Raw genomic sequence first — 16,405 nt, forward strand, 5'->3', positions numbered from 1 at the left:
ATTTGACATCATGACGCAGCATTGTGGCTGTAGGCTACTGATGGTTTTTGACATTTGAAAGATAATTTAGAATTTTATTGGTCAAATTATGAGCTGTACAGTCATCAATTGAAGAGCTGATTTTAATTTTTTTTTTTTTGTGCTTTTTTTGCCATTAGATGCTCTTTCTGAATTGGCGCCCTGTCTGGTATCCCAGTGGCACTGGAAGTGACAGTAAATATGAAGAACGTCTCTGTCAATCATGACACCACACCATGCCATCAGTTTTGATTCCCATGATAGAGAGTGACACACATTTCATATGTGAGTTTATAACAGTTCACTCAGCTGTATAGTTTTAAGAAAACATTTATTCACATTGATATCAGTACATTTTTTGAGTGCATTTTTTTACATACTGTATTTGTGCCTGTAGATAAATCCCCATGTGTGTGTTTGTCCTTGTGTGGCTTTTCACAATCATGCTGATAGTATGAAAATTTATAATCTTGTGTATGCGGTTTATATACCGGGGGCTTAAAAGAAACATTATCAGTTCTGCATTTTCACTTAAATACTTCTTTTTTTTTTTTTGTACAATTTCTTTTTCATTTCAGAGAGACAGAACCCAAACAAAGAGGAAACAGAAGAAAAACCCAAATGCAAGATCAGGTCTTAGCAGCAGACAGATTCATTTGACAGGTAATACTGAGCCTATGAACACATAGCATTCTCACACTAACAGGTAATATCTCACATTCTACTAATCTAGTCTACAATACTATCTCACATCGCTGAGGAGTTTCCTTCTCCTCCTGCTCCTTTTTTCTCCTCCTGCTTCCTGTTAACTCCTGTGCTTCTGTCCATGTCCTCCTTTACATGTCCTCCTCATCTCTGTCTCTCTCTCCCTCTCTCTCTCTCTCTTCTCTCCTGCTCTTCTTTATTCCTGGATGTTGAGGATCTGTGCAGACAGTCCGTGGTGCCAGTTCTTCAGCTTGGCAAAGCGAGGCCCTTTCACCTCTGACTCAAACCTCTCTCTGATGGTGAGGAAGGCAGGACAAAACTCTTACATCAGGTGACGTAATGGTGGTATTATTATTTTTAATTACATTTTAAAAGAATAGCTCAACATTTTGCAGCAGTGCCCTTATTTGCCTTGATGCTTAAAGTTCAATGAGAACATTAATACCGCTCTCATGTCTGCTAGCTTACCTTAGCATAAAGACTGGAAACTGTGGGAGACAGCTAGCCTGGCTTTGTCTAAAGGTAACGACAAACTTCGACCAGCAAACTAGATATAATATGTTACTTAGTGAGCTTGAGAGTAGCTCATTGTGGGTGTGAAACAAGGCACATACGGCAATCTCCAGATTTACAGTCCAGTATTTTGTGGACCCATTCATCCACCCTGACCTCCTGCGTTCGTGGTCACTATGTGGCTTTGTCACTTGAATATAACTGTGTTGTTTTTGTAGTTTCACGTTTACTGTACAGATGTGAGAGTGGTATCGATTTTCTCATCTAATGAAGAGCAAATAAGCCAAATGCAAAATGTTGGACTCTGAGCTGAAGTGCTGCTGTCTGAAAAAGTGAGGAGTCTGTAATAAGTCCTCCTTACCTCGACCTCTGCAGGGCTTCCTCATCTGGGTCTTGCACTGTATGGAAAGAGAAACTCGTTAAACACTCACTTATGAGGCAATAACTGAGTCTGAACAAGAAGTGAGGATTAGCAGATATGAGTACCAAGAAGATCAAGAGAGAAATTACAGAAGGTCATAGGGTGGAATGAGTAAAAACAAAAGAAAGAAATCAGTGTACTGACGGTATTCAGTGCCAGTGATGTGGGCCAGGATTCTGAAGCTCTTCGACTGCAGGTTGGCAGCACGACGAGCCCATTCAGACATGTCCTGGGGTGTTTCTCCTGGCCTGATTACTGCCTGGTACACCGGAGATGCACAGTCTACCACAGGGTCCTTGACAGGCAGAACTCCACTGCAGGTGCAGATAGTAATGTTAGAGTTCTGTGTAGTATGTTCTGTGTACAAAGGCCCAACTTGACAAAGACTGATCATCATGTATTAAATGCCCATAATTCACTATTGTCCACAACGAAAGAGATTATACTACTATTATTTGTGGTGTTTACATCCGTTCCGTGTCTCAAACTTTGAGAATTCAAAAGTTGACACCATACAGAAAAGATTCATCACTTTCTAAGACACCAAATACAAATTTTTACCTCAAGTCAAACTGCTTCAAGCCTCCAGTTTGACAAAACACCATTTTCTTTCTCCGGGCGGTATAAAAAAGTGGACGGTACATGCCTGTTAGCTTATGTTAGAGGGAAATTATTTTTAAAAATATACTTCTGTACTAAAATTTCAGCAGTAGTTTCAAGTCTGAAGGCGATCATCACTTCATCATCTCTAATAAAAGAGGCGAAGTGTGATCAGAAGTGATGCACCCATAACCACACCCAACAGTGATGTCACGGTGTACTGACACACCCTGGGGCGCACTTTTACACCACGGCAGGAAGGTTAAAGTTTAAACCACTGGCATTTGTCTTTCCTTCCATACAGTACAGTTTGTTAATTCATTGTTTCCATTCACTGTATTTGTCTTGCTCCATAGCTTTACTCTGAAGGTGCCTGTCTCATACTGTACAGTAAATACTGGAGTGAGTTTACACAGCAACACGACTAGACAGTGTCTTTTCAGCATTCTTTAATGAGTGTTAGAAAAGTCAGTCGATGTGGATCCGGCATTAGTCGTTTGAAAACCTGTGATTTGATACTCAGAACATTCCCATGCCATGAAATCCCATCAGGGTCTTTAGATCTTGATGCTATTGGCTGTTTTTTCTTTAACGGAGGTCTCCAAAAAAAACAAAAACATGACTAGCACTCTCACACTTTGACCAAAGTACTTCTAAGTACTTCTTCACACATAGTCAAGTCCATGATGGATTCGCGGTTAATGAGTTTATCCATCAAACACCCACATAAAACTTCAGGAACAGATATTAACAAAATAATTGATGCTGCGGGACTTGGACACATTTTCAGCGGGATATTAGTTCATGAGACATATGGAGCAATGCACAAGCTGTTATGAAATCTTGAGACAAAGGAGACACATGTATGAGGAGAGGCAGGATGGAAAAGGAGAGCCGCAGTACTTACGCCAAGGGGGAGCCCGCCTCCTCACTGAGGTTGCAACCGGGAAGGAAAGATGGGGAGGGATGGGTGGAGGACAGCACAGGTGTGGTTGGTTGTTGTTTGGATGGAATGAGCAGAGGAAAGTGGGTGAAAGGCAAGGAGGAGTACGTGGCACGAACACAGACAACAAGGAAAAGCCCGGCCATACGTACAGTACAGTACACAGCCGAGATGTAGCAGCATAGGCTTAAAGATGTGCTTACACGTATAAAAGCTGCTGCTTTTTGTTTGGGCTTTTCAGGCAAAATATCTTAAAGGGTTCGTTCACCCAAATTACAAAAAGAAAGGAAACACATTTTCTCACTTTCTGCAATTGGTATCCAGCCATGCAGATAATAATGCTATCTGCTCGGCTACATGCCGCAAGCAGTATGTGAGTGAGTATGTTTTAGTTTGGGTGAACTGACCCTTTAACTTCTTGGCGCGTGGACCAGTTTGGTCAGTGTGTGAAGTCGAGTGCGTGAGTGGACAGCGCACATAAAAAGACTCGGGGGTGGGGGTGGGGGTGGGGGGGTTAGTTTGGTTGTGTGGCCTCACCTGTCGTGTCCCTTGGCCTGCGACTGCCCTGCAATGGCGTCCATGATGGCGTCCTGTGAGTACATGCTGATTGGTGTGTTGTACTGGGCGTGAACGATGGTGGCCTTTCCCCCTGGACCCCTCACCTCAATGGGCTTGTGGGTGGACAGGGCCGAATCTTTCAGAGCTATGGGGTTGAAGCTGGGAGTGTACTCCACACTGTCAGTGCGGGAGGGTGGGTGGAGGGGTCAGAGGTCAGGGAGTCAAAGAGGAGGTTTCAGGTGCAGGGGTGAAGGTGAGAGGTTAGCAGACAGGGGGAGGAGAGAGGAATTTGAGAGGAAAGAAACGACAGAGAAACACCAAAGTAAGGGAGGAAACTGGGTCGGCATGTAGTAATACAACTGACAGAAAGGGGGGGCTGCTGTACTGCTCAGTATTAATCTTTTAACTTTTATTAACTTTTAATCTTTTGTATAATTTGCTCTTGGTGCACAATTCGTATTTTGTTGTATGCTTATTTTCAAAACAAAAAATATTTTCTTTATATTCTTTGCTTATCATATTAATATATAGTGTGTACTGTTTTGCATAACTCTGTAGTGTGGAATTGGGACAAAGGCTTAATCCATCATGACTGATAAAACAACTACGTCATGCCACTAATGACAGGAAACAAACTTTTACGAGAGGGAAGCAACGGTAAAGCTGACGTACCAGTCCAAAGAAAACATGCTAATTTATCACAACAACCACCAGGCCAAACCGACAGCACCACAGGACAGACCATTGTCTGTGTTTCTCAAATGAAGCACAATGAAACACACACACCGCAGAGGATGTTTTACTGATACACACTATTGCTCATGCATTTATTTACAGTAATATACTGTAAATTGATTCATATCCACAAAATGCATATGAAAGCTAAAGAGGACCAGCAGAGGTGGAAAACATACTGTTGGTAGATTTCACACTATAAGAAGAGTTTAACATTAAAATGTCGGCTAAAGAACTTATTTTTTAAGAAAATAAGAATTAGCATTAAATATACTCAGGTATTTAAAATAAGTATTCAGTTTGGTTTTCATTTAAACTGTGTATTTTACTCTGTATATGGCAAAGTCAAACTGTTTCCTATACTGTAACTTTAAGTAGTTGACAGCTTCATTTTACAAACCATAATTTCATAAAGTTTGTTTTGTAAAATCTTTATCTCATTTATCTTTATCTCATTTAATGAGTGAAATGTTGTGAAGGAAAAGCAGAAAGTTTCACACAGTTTGTTAAAGTAGTAGTACCTTTAAGCTGTACTGGGGTACAGTCCATCAGTAGATGTACTTTTTTTACTTTCCACTTCTGGGGACCAGGTGCTGTTAATAACAAGTCTTGAATTTTCAGTCGTGCGAGTTATTGTTGCAGTTACCCGAAGAAACAAATGACCAGCACACTCAGTTTGCTGTTACAGTGACACCGAGGCCTTAAGCTTTAGCTCAGCTAGTTCACACACATGAATTCATGTTGAACACAACTTCGCCTCACACCAGAATCACCAGTGACAGGTGTCTGAAAACCAGTACTCAATCTACCGAGGTACACTTCATGCACATTAAATACTGAGAATGTGATGGTACTGACTTTGCAGCTGTGTTTGCGATAACCTGAAACACACCAGAGAGAAAGACACAGACAGAGAAAGAGAGGGTGCCATGAATCACCAGTGGTATTTTGGTAATAACAATGGCACCGTGTGTTTGTGGGAAACTATTCAAGTAGCAGTGCTATCCCATAATCTCATGTACAGGTCGTGAATAGCAGCCATTTGTCATCACTGGGATATTTCCCAGCTTCCCCTGCACCATTAGGGGTGACTGACAAGGGCAGAAGTGTCTCAGTCACATGACACAGGCTGGGGGGCAGGAGGTGGGGCGGGTGGATACATTTAGCACAGAACAGACACAAATATACACAAATACACAAACACAACACAAACCACCTGATCCACTTATGTCAGGACTGCTGCCGTTACATACACGCGAATACAGGTTGTAGGCAGAAGTAGACGAGCTGCCATTAGTGCAGCACGTAGCTACTTTCAGATAACTTCCACATTTACACGAACTAGCTTTATCTGTCAGAGGGTATGGATGCCCACCATGAACAATTCAACCCTGCTCGAGAGAGCAACACATCAAGATGTAATGATGAGGGAAGGACCCATGCTTGTAGTTTTTTCACGGGAGCTCACAAAGTAATAACTCTGTAAAAATCACAAAGCTCTTGGTCACCGCAAGTGCATGTTTGGATGTGACGTCATGACTTCAGCGCTCTATACAGTACACGGATGTGTCCAGGGTACAGTAGGTGAAGTGGAACGTGCTCAGCAGCACCTCGCACGTGGGATATCTTCCCACTGACTGGAGTGGTCTTATCCCAGGTTTGGATAAGAGGCATTGAGGGGATTCAGGATGATGGTGTGAAACTGGATCGGAACATTCCATGACCATGTACAACAGCTGCTCTCGCCTGTGTGTGTGTGTGTGTGTGTGCGTGCGTGCGTGTGTGTGTGTGTGCCAGAGGAATCAGAGTCTCTATGTGCTCGGTGAGGTGGGGCTGCTGGCATGGCACTGCCGTCATCGTCCTGAGGTCTGTCTGGAGCACGTTTCCTGACGCCTGACTTACCACTGGCTGTTACTGTAAAGCAGCTCAGCTCCAGAGGGGAAACACATTAGTGGAGACTGATACCTGAATGTGATATGTCAGAGGCCAAGCAGATTACGCCCTTAATTTACCTCTGCAAGTATTCCATGACTGAGGCTTCACCCAAATTCATGCCACCTCAGTGAGGAGAGTTCCCTCATCGGTGGCCACAACTTAACCCCCTCCACACTCCAGCAATTGCAACGCACAGTTCAGTTGCTGATTGGGCCCCGTGATGTTCTTTATTGTTCTTGTTGTCAGTAAATCTCACGAAGACACATTCAACAAAGAATTCAATCTACTAACCAGTGTTAGTCAAAGCTCATTTCTCTAATGGGTGACATGTTCCTGCATTACGATGAATACGGGCACTGTAGTTTATTTTGAGTAAGTCTCTCCCTACAGCACCAAATGTGTATTAATCTGAAGCCAAAAATAATCCCCAACAAATGATCTGTTTACTATTTACTATTGAATTTCTCCATCCTTTATATTTGAAGGCATCCACACGTATCGACAAGCTTGCCTTGTTGACTTTGCTGTAGTTACAAAATGTCACCTCCCTTTAACCTCAACAGCAAATCTGGCCCACAAAAAAAAGCTTTACAAGCAAGTCTGTGCTTTTCAAGCCAAACAAGGAATAAACACTCCCTGGTTTCATTTTATTTCACAATAACTGAGTCTGTAGAAGAACTGAATAAACCAAAAGCTCATTCATACATCTTCTGACCACTGGCCACTTGAGTCTATTTTGAATTACCTTTAGGACACCATCTGAGATATTTGAATGCGGCGCTGAGGCCAATTGACCTTTGGTTCAGTGTCTCAGATCAGATGACTCTGTACTCTGATCTCCTGCTACTCTGTTACCTGGATAAAGGCCAGGTATGTTTGTGTGTACGCTTCCAAAATAGCGCCACGTGTGAGAGGCATGAATGCTGGGATAGTGATGGAAAGTTCTGAGTACATCACGGTCCTGTTAATGTGAGATTAAACAAAGAAAGCATGACACTAACTTGTGAGTGTGTTGTTTTTAAGGTGGCCCCTGAAGGAGTTAAGTCATCTTCTCTCTGTGTTATATGACTGGAGGTTAATCATCCCATTGGTAACCTACCCCAGCGATGAAACTCCCCGGGCAGCTGCCGACCCCTCTCCTAACTTGCCTTGCATCAGCATCATTTCTCTGAGAGTTTCGGGAGAGTAGAGGCCGATTGGGGAATTGTACTGCCCCCGCTGACCTGGTGGAGATATGGCTGCTGTTGTGGAGGAGGCAGGAGCTTTGACCGGGGTCGAGAGGAACTCTGGATCTTTATGATGGACTTGGAAGTAAGTCCTTTCAGAGGGAATTTTATCCTGGAAAATTTCACAAGACACTGACTTCTACATTTAAACTTAAAATGTTTAGGCCTGACCGCCTTTTTCGTCTTGAAATGAGACTCAAGGGAGCAGCATGTTTCATTTTCCTGTCACATGGTTGGTGTTTGTGGCTCGCTGACCTCTGACTCCCTGCAGTTGCACTGTGAATATTTTACACTAGAGGGCAGCAGGACAATGCCTGATGACACCACCATTTAAGAACTGTAAAGCTGTAAATACTCACAAATAAAGATCAGGAATTCAAAACAGGAATGACAGACATACAAATAGACACACATTTACGTTCGCATGAATAAGTGAAAAACTTGAAAACACTGTGGGTGTTTGTACCTTCTGGTGGGGGATGACTGGCATGGGTGAGTCCATTCTTGGAGTTGCTGTGGGAACTGGTGCAGGACGTCTTGATCTGTAGATTAGACAACAAAGGATGCTTTTGAAATTAACTGTGTGTGGGTGCATTTCTTTTCTTTTTTTATTATTATTTCTAGTCGCCCTCCACTTTGTGTGCTTGTCTTGTATGAAGCAGCATGTGTGGCTATTTTCATGACTCTGACTTCCTCCTAATCGTCCACACTGATTTATCCTCATGTCCTTTTCCATTATCCAGGTACCGGTGCCCTTAAAGTTCCTCCTGTATCACCTGCTTAATTTTGTGGGGACGGGTGTTTTGATGTAAGTGTGCTGGCTGTTTACTTCTGCATGGTGAGTGACAGTTTGGTGGTGGCGGACTTGATCTTGTTCTGTGCCTCCAGGTGCGTCATCCCATCAGTGCTAGCCCCATCGATGGCTGAGATGATGTCGCCCTGGGCCAGGCTGCCGCCCGCTGCCTTGCTGCCCGGAGTTATCTATGGAGGGGTCAACAGAGCAGGTCACACGAGGACCACGGACACAGATTCCTCAGGAAACACAGAAGCAACTGAATAAGATGTGCAGTTACACAAACATACGTTACAGAGTGAGTAAATATTTGTCTGCACTGGGTTAATTTCCCAGAGCGGCTGTGAACTAAGAAACTGAGAGCTTTGATGCATATCAGGCAATATTCAAGATAATTATAATTAAAAACAATTTGTTCATATGTTTGTTTTTGCTTTAAACCCCAGGTCAAAACAGCTTCACGGCTCAGCTGACATATGATTTCCTCTGTGATGTAACGCCTCAGTCCACGTGACATTTTTTCTGAATGTTTCAGCTCAGCAAATAAGGCTTAAAGGTAGGGGAGAGAAAAGTTGACGAAGCAAAGTAAAGCAATCTATCAGATCTGCAGATGAAGGTCCTGGATGAAAATCTGTGTGTTAGAGTGGAACCACATTTTATCTAAGAGTGCAATCAGTCGCCATGACAGCATAAAATGTGTAGGACAGAATTATTTCTAAAGTTAAAAATAATAATGTTTGCATCTTTACATAGACTGCAGTGAACACAATAAGGATCCAGTAGTAAAGAGTGAGGCAAGCTGAGGACAGGGATGTCTGAGTGAAACTCTGCAATGGTTAAATGCAAGAGACAATTTTGACAATGTTTTTTATTTTGGAGCTGATGTGAATCAGCTCCAAAAAAAAGAACAAAAAAGAACACTTTTTTTTTTTTTTTTACACTCCTTACATTCATACATTGAATGACAACTGAACGTGGCTGAACTGAGCTCGGAGGCCTGGGGTATACAGTATTGGGTCTAGGCTTACAGTCAACTCGTTAAAGAGTTAAAAATAAGCAGTGCTGTTGATGCCTGCGGCTTCACTGTGATTGACCCCAGCTGAGCCCCCCCCCCCCCCACAAACACACACACATCACACCCCTCCCACACACCTGCTACTGACATTCATACCAGACTTCCTTGATTCTATCTTTTTTCTGTTTACATTAAGTAAAGTGCTCCTCTCTACAATCTTATTTCCATTTCAGTAATATTTGTCAATTCTGCTTTTCTAAAGATTGTTACTCGTGCTGTTGTTCCTCCTGTCAGCCTTTCTGCATGTTTTTCTTCTTTCAGTATTTGAATTCCAGTCATTATGCCTGTGTGTCTGTAGAAAGTGGAGTTAAAGTAGAAAGGCAAGGTGATAAGAAGCCAGAAAAAAATAAAAGCACGTGTAGACACACCTGCACAAGCTCTTAACAGTGGCCAATCAGAGACCAGAGGGCTGTTTTCATTCACTTAGAAATATCTCAGCCTCAGGAGAGAACGTAAATAGACTAAAGTGACACATGTTGAGAGGGTTAGGCTCAGGAGTACAATTTTATCTTAGCAGTTTTTCATTATTTTAACAATGACAGCCCCATACCAAAGCAGTTTGGTTTGCCGCATATTTAATGGCCAGCGTTTCAGCTTGACTAACAAGATCTAAGGAATCCACTGTCTTCATTCCTCTTTCCTTTCTTAGTTCTTGGCAAAAGTAGGCCGAAATCCAAACCGCACTGGTGTTACGTCAAACTGTAATGGCACCCCGAGCTGTCACGTCAGGCTGCAGTGTTTTATGTTAACCTTCCAGAGCCCATCATGACCACGGGGTGAACACAAATCCGATGATACAATGTCATACCAGGCTCGGATCAAAGCATCCCCTAGAGTTGCCTAAGACTGGGATCAGAAGACAATAAACTAACAGGTGTCCGCAGCTGTGAATCAATATAACACAGGCTGATCACCAGCTGAGCATCAATCAGGACTGAGGAATGAGTAGCTGAAGGTGTGGGAGGGAGCAGAGTTAATATCCACACTCTTCTACTCAGGTAAACATCATCTCCTCTACCTGTTTCCTTCCCTTCCTCTCGTCTACTGAATCTACCATCTACCATCCATTGCTCCACAATAATGCTGTCCTCTCAGGAGCAGCTCCAAAAGCTGAAACTGAAACTGACCATGAGCGAGGAATAAAGCTTACTAAAGGTAACACAAGCTGCTATTAGCTTCCTCGCTCACCTCGCGTCTTTCCTGTCCCATTCCCACCCCTCTACATCCATCTACCTCTCCTCAAATTCTATTTAAAGAAAACCCTGTAAATACACCAGTAGTCCTGCAAGAGAGAGAGAGAGAGGAGGAGAGACCCCGTCTATCTGCTGCAGAAGTTAAAACTAATCTGCTGTTGTCATTTGTGTGACAGAAAAAAGTCTTTAACTTTGCCATGTTGTAGTCAGTTCTATCTTCAGCAATTATGATTTTAATGTAACATTTAGAGGGTTTTTTTTTGTTTGTTTGAGATTTGACATTTAAAATAAATTAATTAATCTCTGTAATGTCAATAATCTCTCTCCCTGAATTGGTGATTTGACTCTGCTGAGCTAAAAAAGTAATTCCACTTTAGTCACTTTGGCTGATTATGACCTGTCAAGCTTAAATTTGGTGATAGATATTTAATATTTGAGCTTATGTGTAATGGAATCAAATATATATTTTACTCCTTTTTTCAGCTAGAATCATCATGAAAACTTAACAGCAGTAAAAACTAATCCTGCTGCACCTCCACTTAGTTCAGAACAAGTATTCCTGTCTTTCCACTGCCGCTCTATTCTAGAAATCTCTCTGGAGATTACATCTGAGCCTCCCTGCCCTCATCATGTACAGCAACATTACATAACCTCTGCACAACTATGGCTCACACACACACAAATCACACCTGCGCACACACATATCACACGCATTGTACTGTATGCACATGCACAGACAAAAGCATGATGATGAAGTGGAGAACACGCAACACGTTATTGCCAAAACAGGTGAGAAGGTGATTTGCAGGTGACAAGGATGAAAAGTGGGCCAAATTTAGTTTTCAGTCGGGTTATATTTAATAGTTTGAGGAACTATTTTATATTTTATAGTTTATATTTTACAGTGTAGGAGGTCCATTAATAAATCTTAGTTAAATTAAATCTTACTCAGATCTTTGAATGAGAAATTATAATAATGTGAAGCTTTGTGAAGTTAGAGGGATAAGTTAGGCATGAGGAGTGTTTTCATTACTGTGCATGTGGATGTTGACTTTTAATATCTTTGAGTGTGTGCCGTAGCCTGCCCTGAAAATCTTTAGTTTCAGTTTGAAATCATTGGTGTGCTATTTTGTCATATTTCATCAGAATGTGACACTGCTTGTGTGTTGTTTTGCCACAGCCGATCATCAGTTTGCCATTGTTAATGTCGCAATGCTTGTTGTTTTCTCTTTCTTTTCAAGTTGCTTTGTCACAATAAACCTGAGCCTGTGGGGATGTCTCTGCTCTTACCCTGGAGATGGTGAGCGGCATGTTGAAGTCCTTTCCACCCTGTAGTCTGAAGCCCCATGGAGCAGGGCCATTCAGAGTCACTGTGTACGTACTCATCTTCGGTTAAACGTCAACACTCCCCCTGCTAACAACTCCTGCTGGCTGTGTGGTTTCTCCTCCTGCTCGACGTGCCCTTGTTCTCCGTCCTCCCCTGCTATCCTTTTGTCCCAGCCGTCACCTCCTCCGTCAGCCCTGGCTTCACTACCGTCTCTCCCCGTCTGCTCCCAGCTCTCAGGACAAACACCTTGGGGTGGTGGTGGTGGTGGTGGTGCTGGTGGGTGGGTGGGTGGGTCAGGTGCTGTGGAACCTCTGTGACACACACACAGGCATGCATTCGTGCACACAAATACACACAGATACACATATGTGTAGGCAGACATATGCACGCACACACACACACACACAGAAAGAGAGTGCAGTCAGGCTGAGGCATGGCTGAAAAACCTCCTCGAGCTCTTTTCCTGAAATCAAAAAAATCTCTCAACAAACCTCAAATCAGACAAAGTGCAAAATCAACATTAAACTCAGTATTAAGATGGAGAGGAGTCTCTTGCCTGCAGGGTTGCTGAGGGTGAGGGACAGACAGCCTAAGAATAGCCGAGGCCAGCAGAGACACAGGGGCCCTGGGCCTTATAAGGCCTGTAACGCGAAGCCCCAGAATGCTTCACTGCCGATTCACATCGCCAATATAGACCCCTCTTACTGCCACACATTCTCTCTCTCTCCCCCCTCCCTCTCTCTCTCCTTCTCTCTCTGTGCAACCAGTTTGTACTGCTAACACCCCGTTATCAGTAATCAGGCTTTGTGCACTGACGTCATTCACTTTCTACTCTCGCAGTCCTTCGCTCTGCTCGAGAAAGGAAACAACAAATTACCCAGCGCCGATTCCCTAGAAACACCCCCACCGAGCTGATCAAGCTGCCAGACCCGTGTTTGTGTTGTGTGTGGTGGGTGTGTGTGTGATTCCGAGCAATTCAATTAGCAGCCAACCACAGCTGTTAAAGTTAAATGAACACAAATAGCAGATTCTGACATTGTTTAATAGCTGGTGACAGACTTGTTGCATTTTTTTTTTTAGAATAGCATCCTGGTGTTTTCATAAATCAGTCTTGAAATTGAAAGGTTTGTACACTGGTGTGATATCGAACACCAAACTTTAAATGTGAAAAAGACACAAGAAACAGTGACTGATCTTAGAGCAGGAAGTGGGAATTCTTTTGAGCTACTTTTGCATTTGGAATACATTGTCTGTGATATGATGATGATGTTGTGTTACTTCACGTGACACATTTATTGCTCTTTAGTACTTTTAGTGCACAGCCACTGGCTGTGACCACAGCTGCAGCAGCTCTACCTGGCTGGGTTTGGTGGTTATTGCTTTGGCTATGGTTTGATTTGTGGTTGAGTATACTGTATGGTGCCATGGAAACAGTAGCTGTACTGTGGCCACTCTTTAATGCTCATATTAGCCAAGGAAGCATCATTAAGCCACACAGGATTTGAACCTGCTGTGCTTCTATCAGATATGGCAGCTTTAATATAACCCACATGCATTTAGATGGACACTATACACTGCGGTGCCACAGCCATAGTCATTAAAGTCATGATCACAGCTACAGTTCATCTGAGTAGGCCTCGGCAGCAGTCAGTGGCAGAGATGGTGTAACTGGTATCACTAGCTGTCCGTCAAACTGCAGCGACACAGACTTGGCCTGAGGCAGCCACAGCTGAGGGTGTGCCCTATGGTGTGCCCCAGAACACATGATACTATACCGTCGTACGGCTCAGTCTTCCTCTATTCCATAGAGAAAAACTGAGCTAAATTTGTAATGCAGGAAAGCAAAGGTATTTCAGAAAATAAATTAATAACATGGCCTTTCTGTGGCTTCATAGACTTAGCATTTCAGTGGCTAAATGAACAAAAGCGCATGAGACTTTGTTTGGAGCAACTTCTGGCAGCGGCCTGAAGGAAGGAGGTTAAACTGTGATCAGGACAGTTAAGAACCATTTGAGTCACTTAACTTAAAACTTAAATTTGAGGGTGATAGAAAATGCAGACATTAATGAATTGGAATGACAGATTAGCTTCTCTAATCTGGTCTCTCCCACCCACTTACACTATTACTCATGCAAATCCAGTACCAACTCTTACCTCTGCAGGGCGCCATAGCTCTACAGGGAGGTCAATCCTGGTAAAACAACATGCAGGATAATTGTCCATCGCATCTGCTCTCTGACATGCTGATCAGATGACACATGTGACCTACACTGACACTGCTCTGTTATCTGACATCAGGATGTTCCAGCTGTTATCCGCTGTCCTGAATGGATCTCTTCCATTCAGGAAACTCATCCTGTGATTCATGAAAACATCATAACAAGTGACAGTGATGGACAGATGATGCATTAAGAGCTACAATCACTATGGCGCTGCACTACAGAACACCTAGCTTAATACATGGCTCATTCAAGTAACACCAAAGAGATGTAGAGTATCGGCCACCAGTTGTGCAGCATTTAGCAACATATTTATTTAGAAAAATAAATAAAAATAACACAAAACATTTCGTACAAAGGAAACAAAATCAACATGAAACCATCACTTCATAAAACCATCACTTCAAGAAAGGAGAATTTAAATGTCACATATAAATTTTATATATTTTTGTTTTGTGTTTTTGATACCAAATTTTATCCATAACATTTAAGAGTTTCAAACATGTCATTTTGTACATTCATTGATGGAAACTGCAGGACAGATGAGAAACAGTGGGAACGTATCAACCTTTGTTGCCTCGTTAACTAAGACTTTAATCTTTAATTTATCTGTGTGTCATTTAACAAACATAAAAATGACAGCACGTGTCAGATTTACTTCGACATGTGAAGAGAACAGTTATTACAATCATAGTCAATGATGCAGCAGCTTTAGGAATCTCAAAGGGAACTGCAGGGGACACACAGAAGTGGAGGAGAGAAAAAAAAAGCTCTGGACACGTGATGTTCACTGAAATGGATGCTGGAAAAGTGTTTCTGCTCATCTGTCTCTGATAACAATCTTTAAATCATACTTTTATAAAAACAGCTAAATCATTTAGCACACCTTCTTCTGTATATCTAATGGTAGATATTACAGCATGGTATGGCGGCAAGAGGAAGGATGAATTACAACACTGAGGCCAGTGCAGACACTGACTCTCATGCTCACGCTCACATAGTGACACAGTTTTGGGCCATGCACTGTGGTGTGGTGACACATTTGTGACCTGATCTGTCTAATCTGTGGCACTTCACATCCCCAGAACTGGAAAAATCACTGACAAAGAGCCAGAAGGGAAACAAACTGACCGTGTCCTCCCCTGCCCTGTTCCATGTGTGAGACCAGCTTAGAAATAAAACACTTCATATCAAAACTGCATTAAGTATTTGTATTTGTGGTGGGTTTTTAGCTACCACCACAGAAAGACGTGTCAATCAGTCTGAACTTCCAGCACATTTCCAAGCAGACTCATTTTTTAAATAATAAATACAAAAACTGCCTGAATAAATTTGATACATGGGAAACAACGGCATAAACAAACTCCATACTACTTCTCACCAGTTAAACGTACAACCAATATTCACTTCTGTCACACTTCTGTCTCTCTTTGAGTTTCCAAATGTTTGACTATCTTCACCAGTTATGTGTTAGTGACATTTCACATTGTGCGGATGCAGTCAGCTTGTGCTAACTCTCGTGCCAGAAGTCGTTCACAGTTTTATAAAAAGCATGGTTTTAGTTTTGAGAACCAAAACCATGAGCTTAAAGTAACTTAAATCTGTATTCTCGGTGAGATCGGTGGTGTTTACCAGGAGTCGTTTGATTCAAGGCTAATATAAAAAGTACTGTTTAGTGTATGTTTAATATGAGTGTTTGTTGTATATTCCAAAAATCCTCAAGCACAGTAGACAAAAGAAAAACAGGTAGGGTTGAGTAATGAGAATCTGTTCTGAATCCATTAATTAGTTAAAAATGCTTTTTTTTGATTCAGATAATTGATTTGGGCTCCTGTCTGCGTCACTAGTTACATAAGCATTAACATGTAGTATTTAAAATATGGATCATAAACAATGTGCAAAAATAATTTCAGCATTTTTGACGTGCCCAGGTGTAGTCATAATGCCCCACAATCAGCTTCTACACCGAACAGCAAACTGTTTTTAACAGTGAACATTCAGTTAATGGCAAGATAAAGAAGACTTATGTTTTACTTAGAAGCTGAAAAAAACAAAAAAAAAAAAAAATCAGAAAATGTATTGTCAAATGTGAATACATATATTTTAGTTTCTTAAACTCAAGTAATATGAGAAGAATTTGAACG

The 16,405-nt window shown here is 42.1% G+C and overlaps 1 protein-coding gene across 2 annotated transcripts; it reads right to left on the bottom strand.

Moving 5' to 3' along the window:
- Positions 1 to 332: 332 nt before the first annotated feature.
- Positions 333 to 12,344, bottom strand: ldb3b (LIM domain binding 3b). 2 transcript variants are annotated; one of them, XM_041029160.1, is made up of 9 exons: positions 12,006 to 12,343; positions 8,484 to 8,635; positions 8,121 to 8,196; positions 5,352 to 5,374; positions 3,738 to 3,935; positions 3,165 to 3,188; positions 1,802 to 1,971; positions 1,598 to 1,634; positions 333 to 1,016 (listed from the first exon to the last, which is right to left on the bottom strand). In XM_041029160.1, exons 1-9 carry the CDS (start codon positions 12,099 to 12,101, stop codon positions 920 to 922), a joined length of 873 nt encoding a protein of 290 aa, XP_040885094.1. In that variant the 5' UTR covers positions 12,102 to 12,343; the 3' UTR covers positions 333 to 919. The 2 variants fall into 2 exon arrangements, with proteins under 2 accessions (XP_040885094.1, XP_040885095.1); XM_041029161.1 differs by lacking the exon at positions 3,165 to 3,188 and having other exon boundaries at positions 12,006 to 12,344.
- Between the last annotated feature and the right edge of the window lie 4,061 nt (positions 12,345 to 16,405).

Source organism: Toxotes jaculatrix, chromosome 21 (assembly GCF_017976425.1).
Source record: "Toxotes jaculatrix isolate fToxJac2 chromosome 21, fToxJac2.pri, whole genome shotgun sequence".
NCBI classification, from domain to species: domain Eukaryota; kingdom Metazoa; phylum Chordata; class Actinopteri; family Toxotidae; genus Toxotes; species Toxotes jaculatrix.

Coding starts and splice junctions, on each gene's coding strand:
- ldb3b (XM_041029160.1), bottom strand. CDS start 12,101: ATGAGTACGTACACAGTGACTCTGAATGGCCCTGCTCCATGGGGCTTC. Junction 3,189..3,737: donor CAGGCCAAGGGACACGACAG/GTGAGGCCACAC, acceptor TTGCAACCTCAG/TGAGGAGGCGGGCTCCCCCT. Junction 1,017..1,597: donor GAAGCCCTGCAGAGGTCGAG/GTAAGGAGGACT, acceptor CCTCACCATCAG/AGAGAGGTTTGAGTCAGAGG.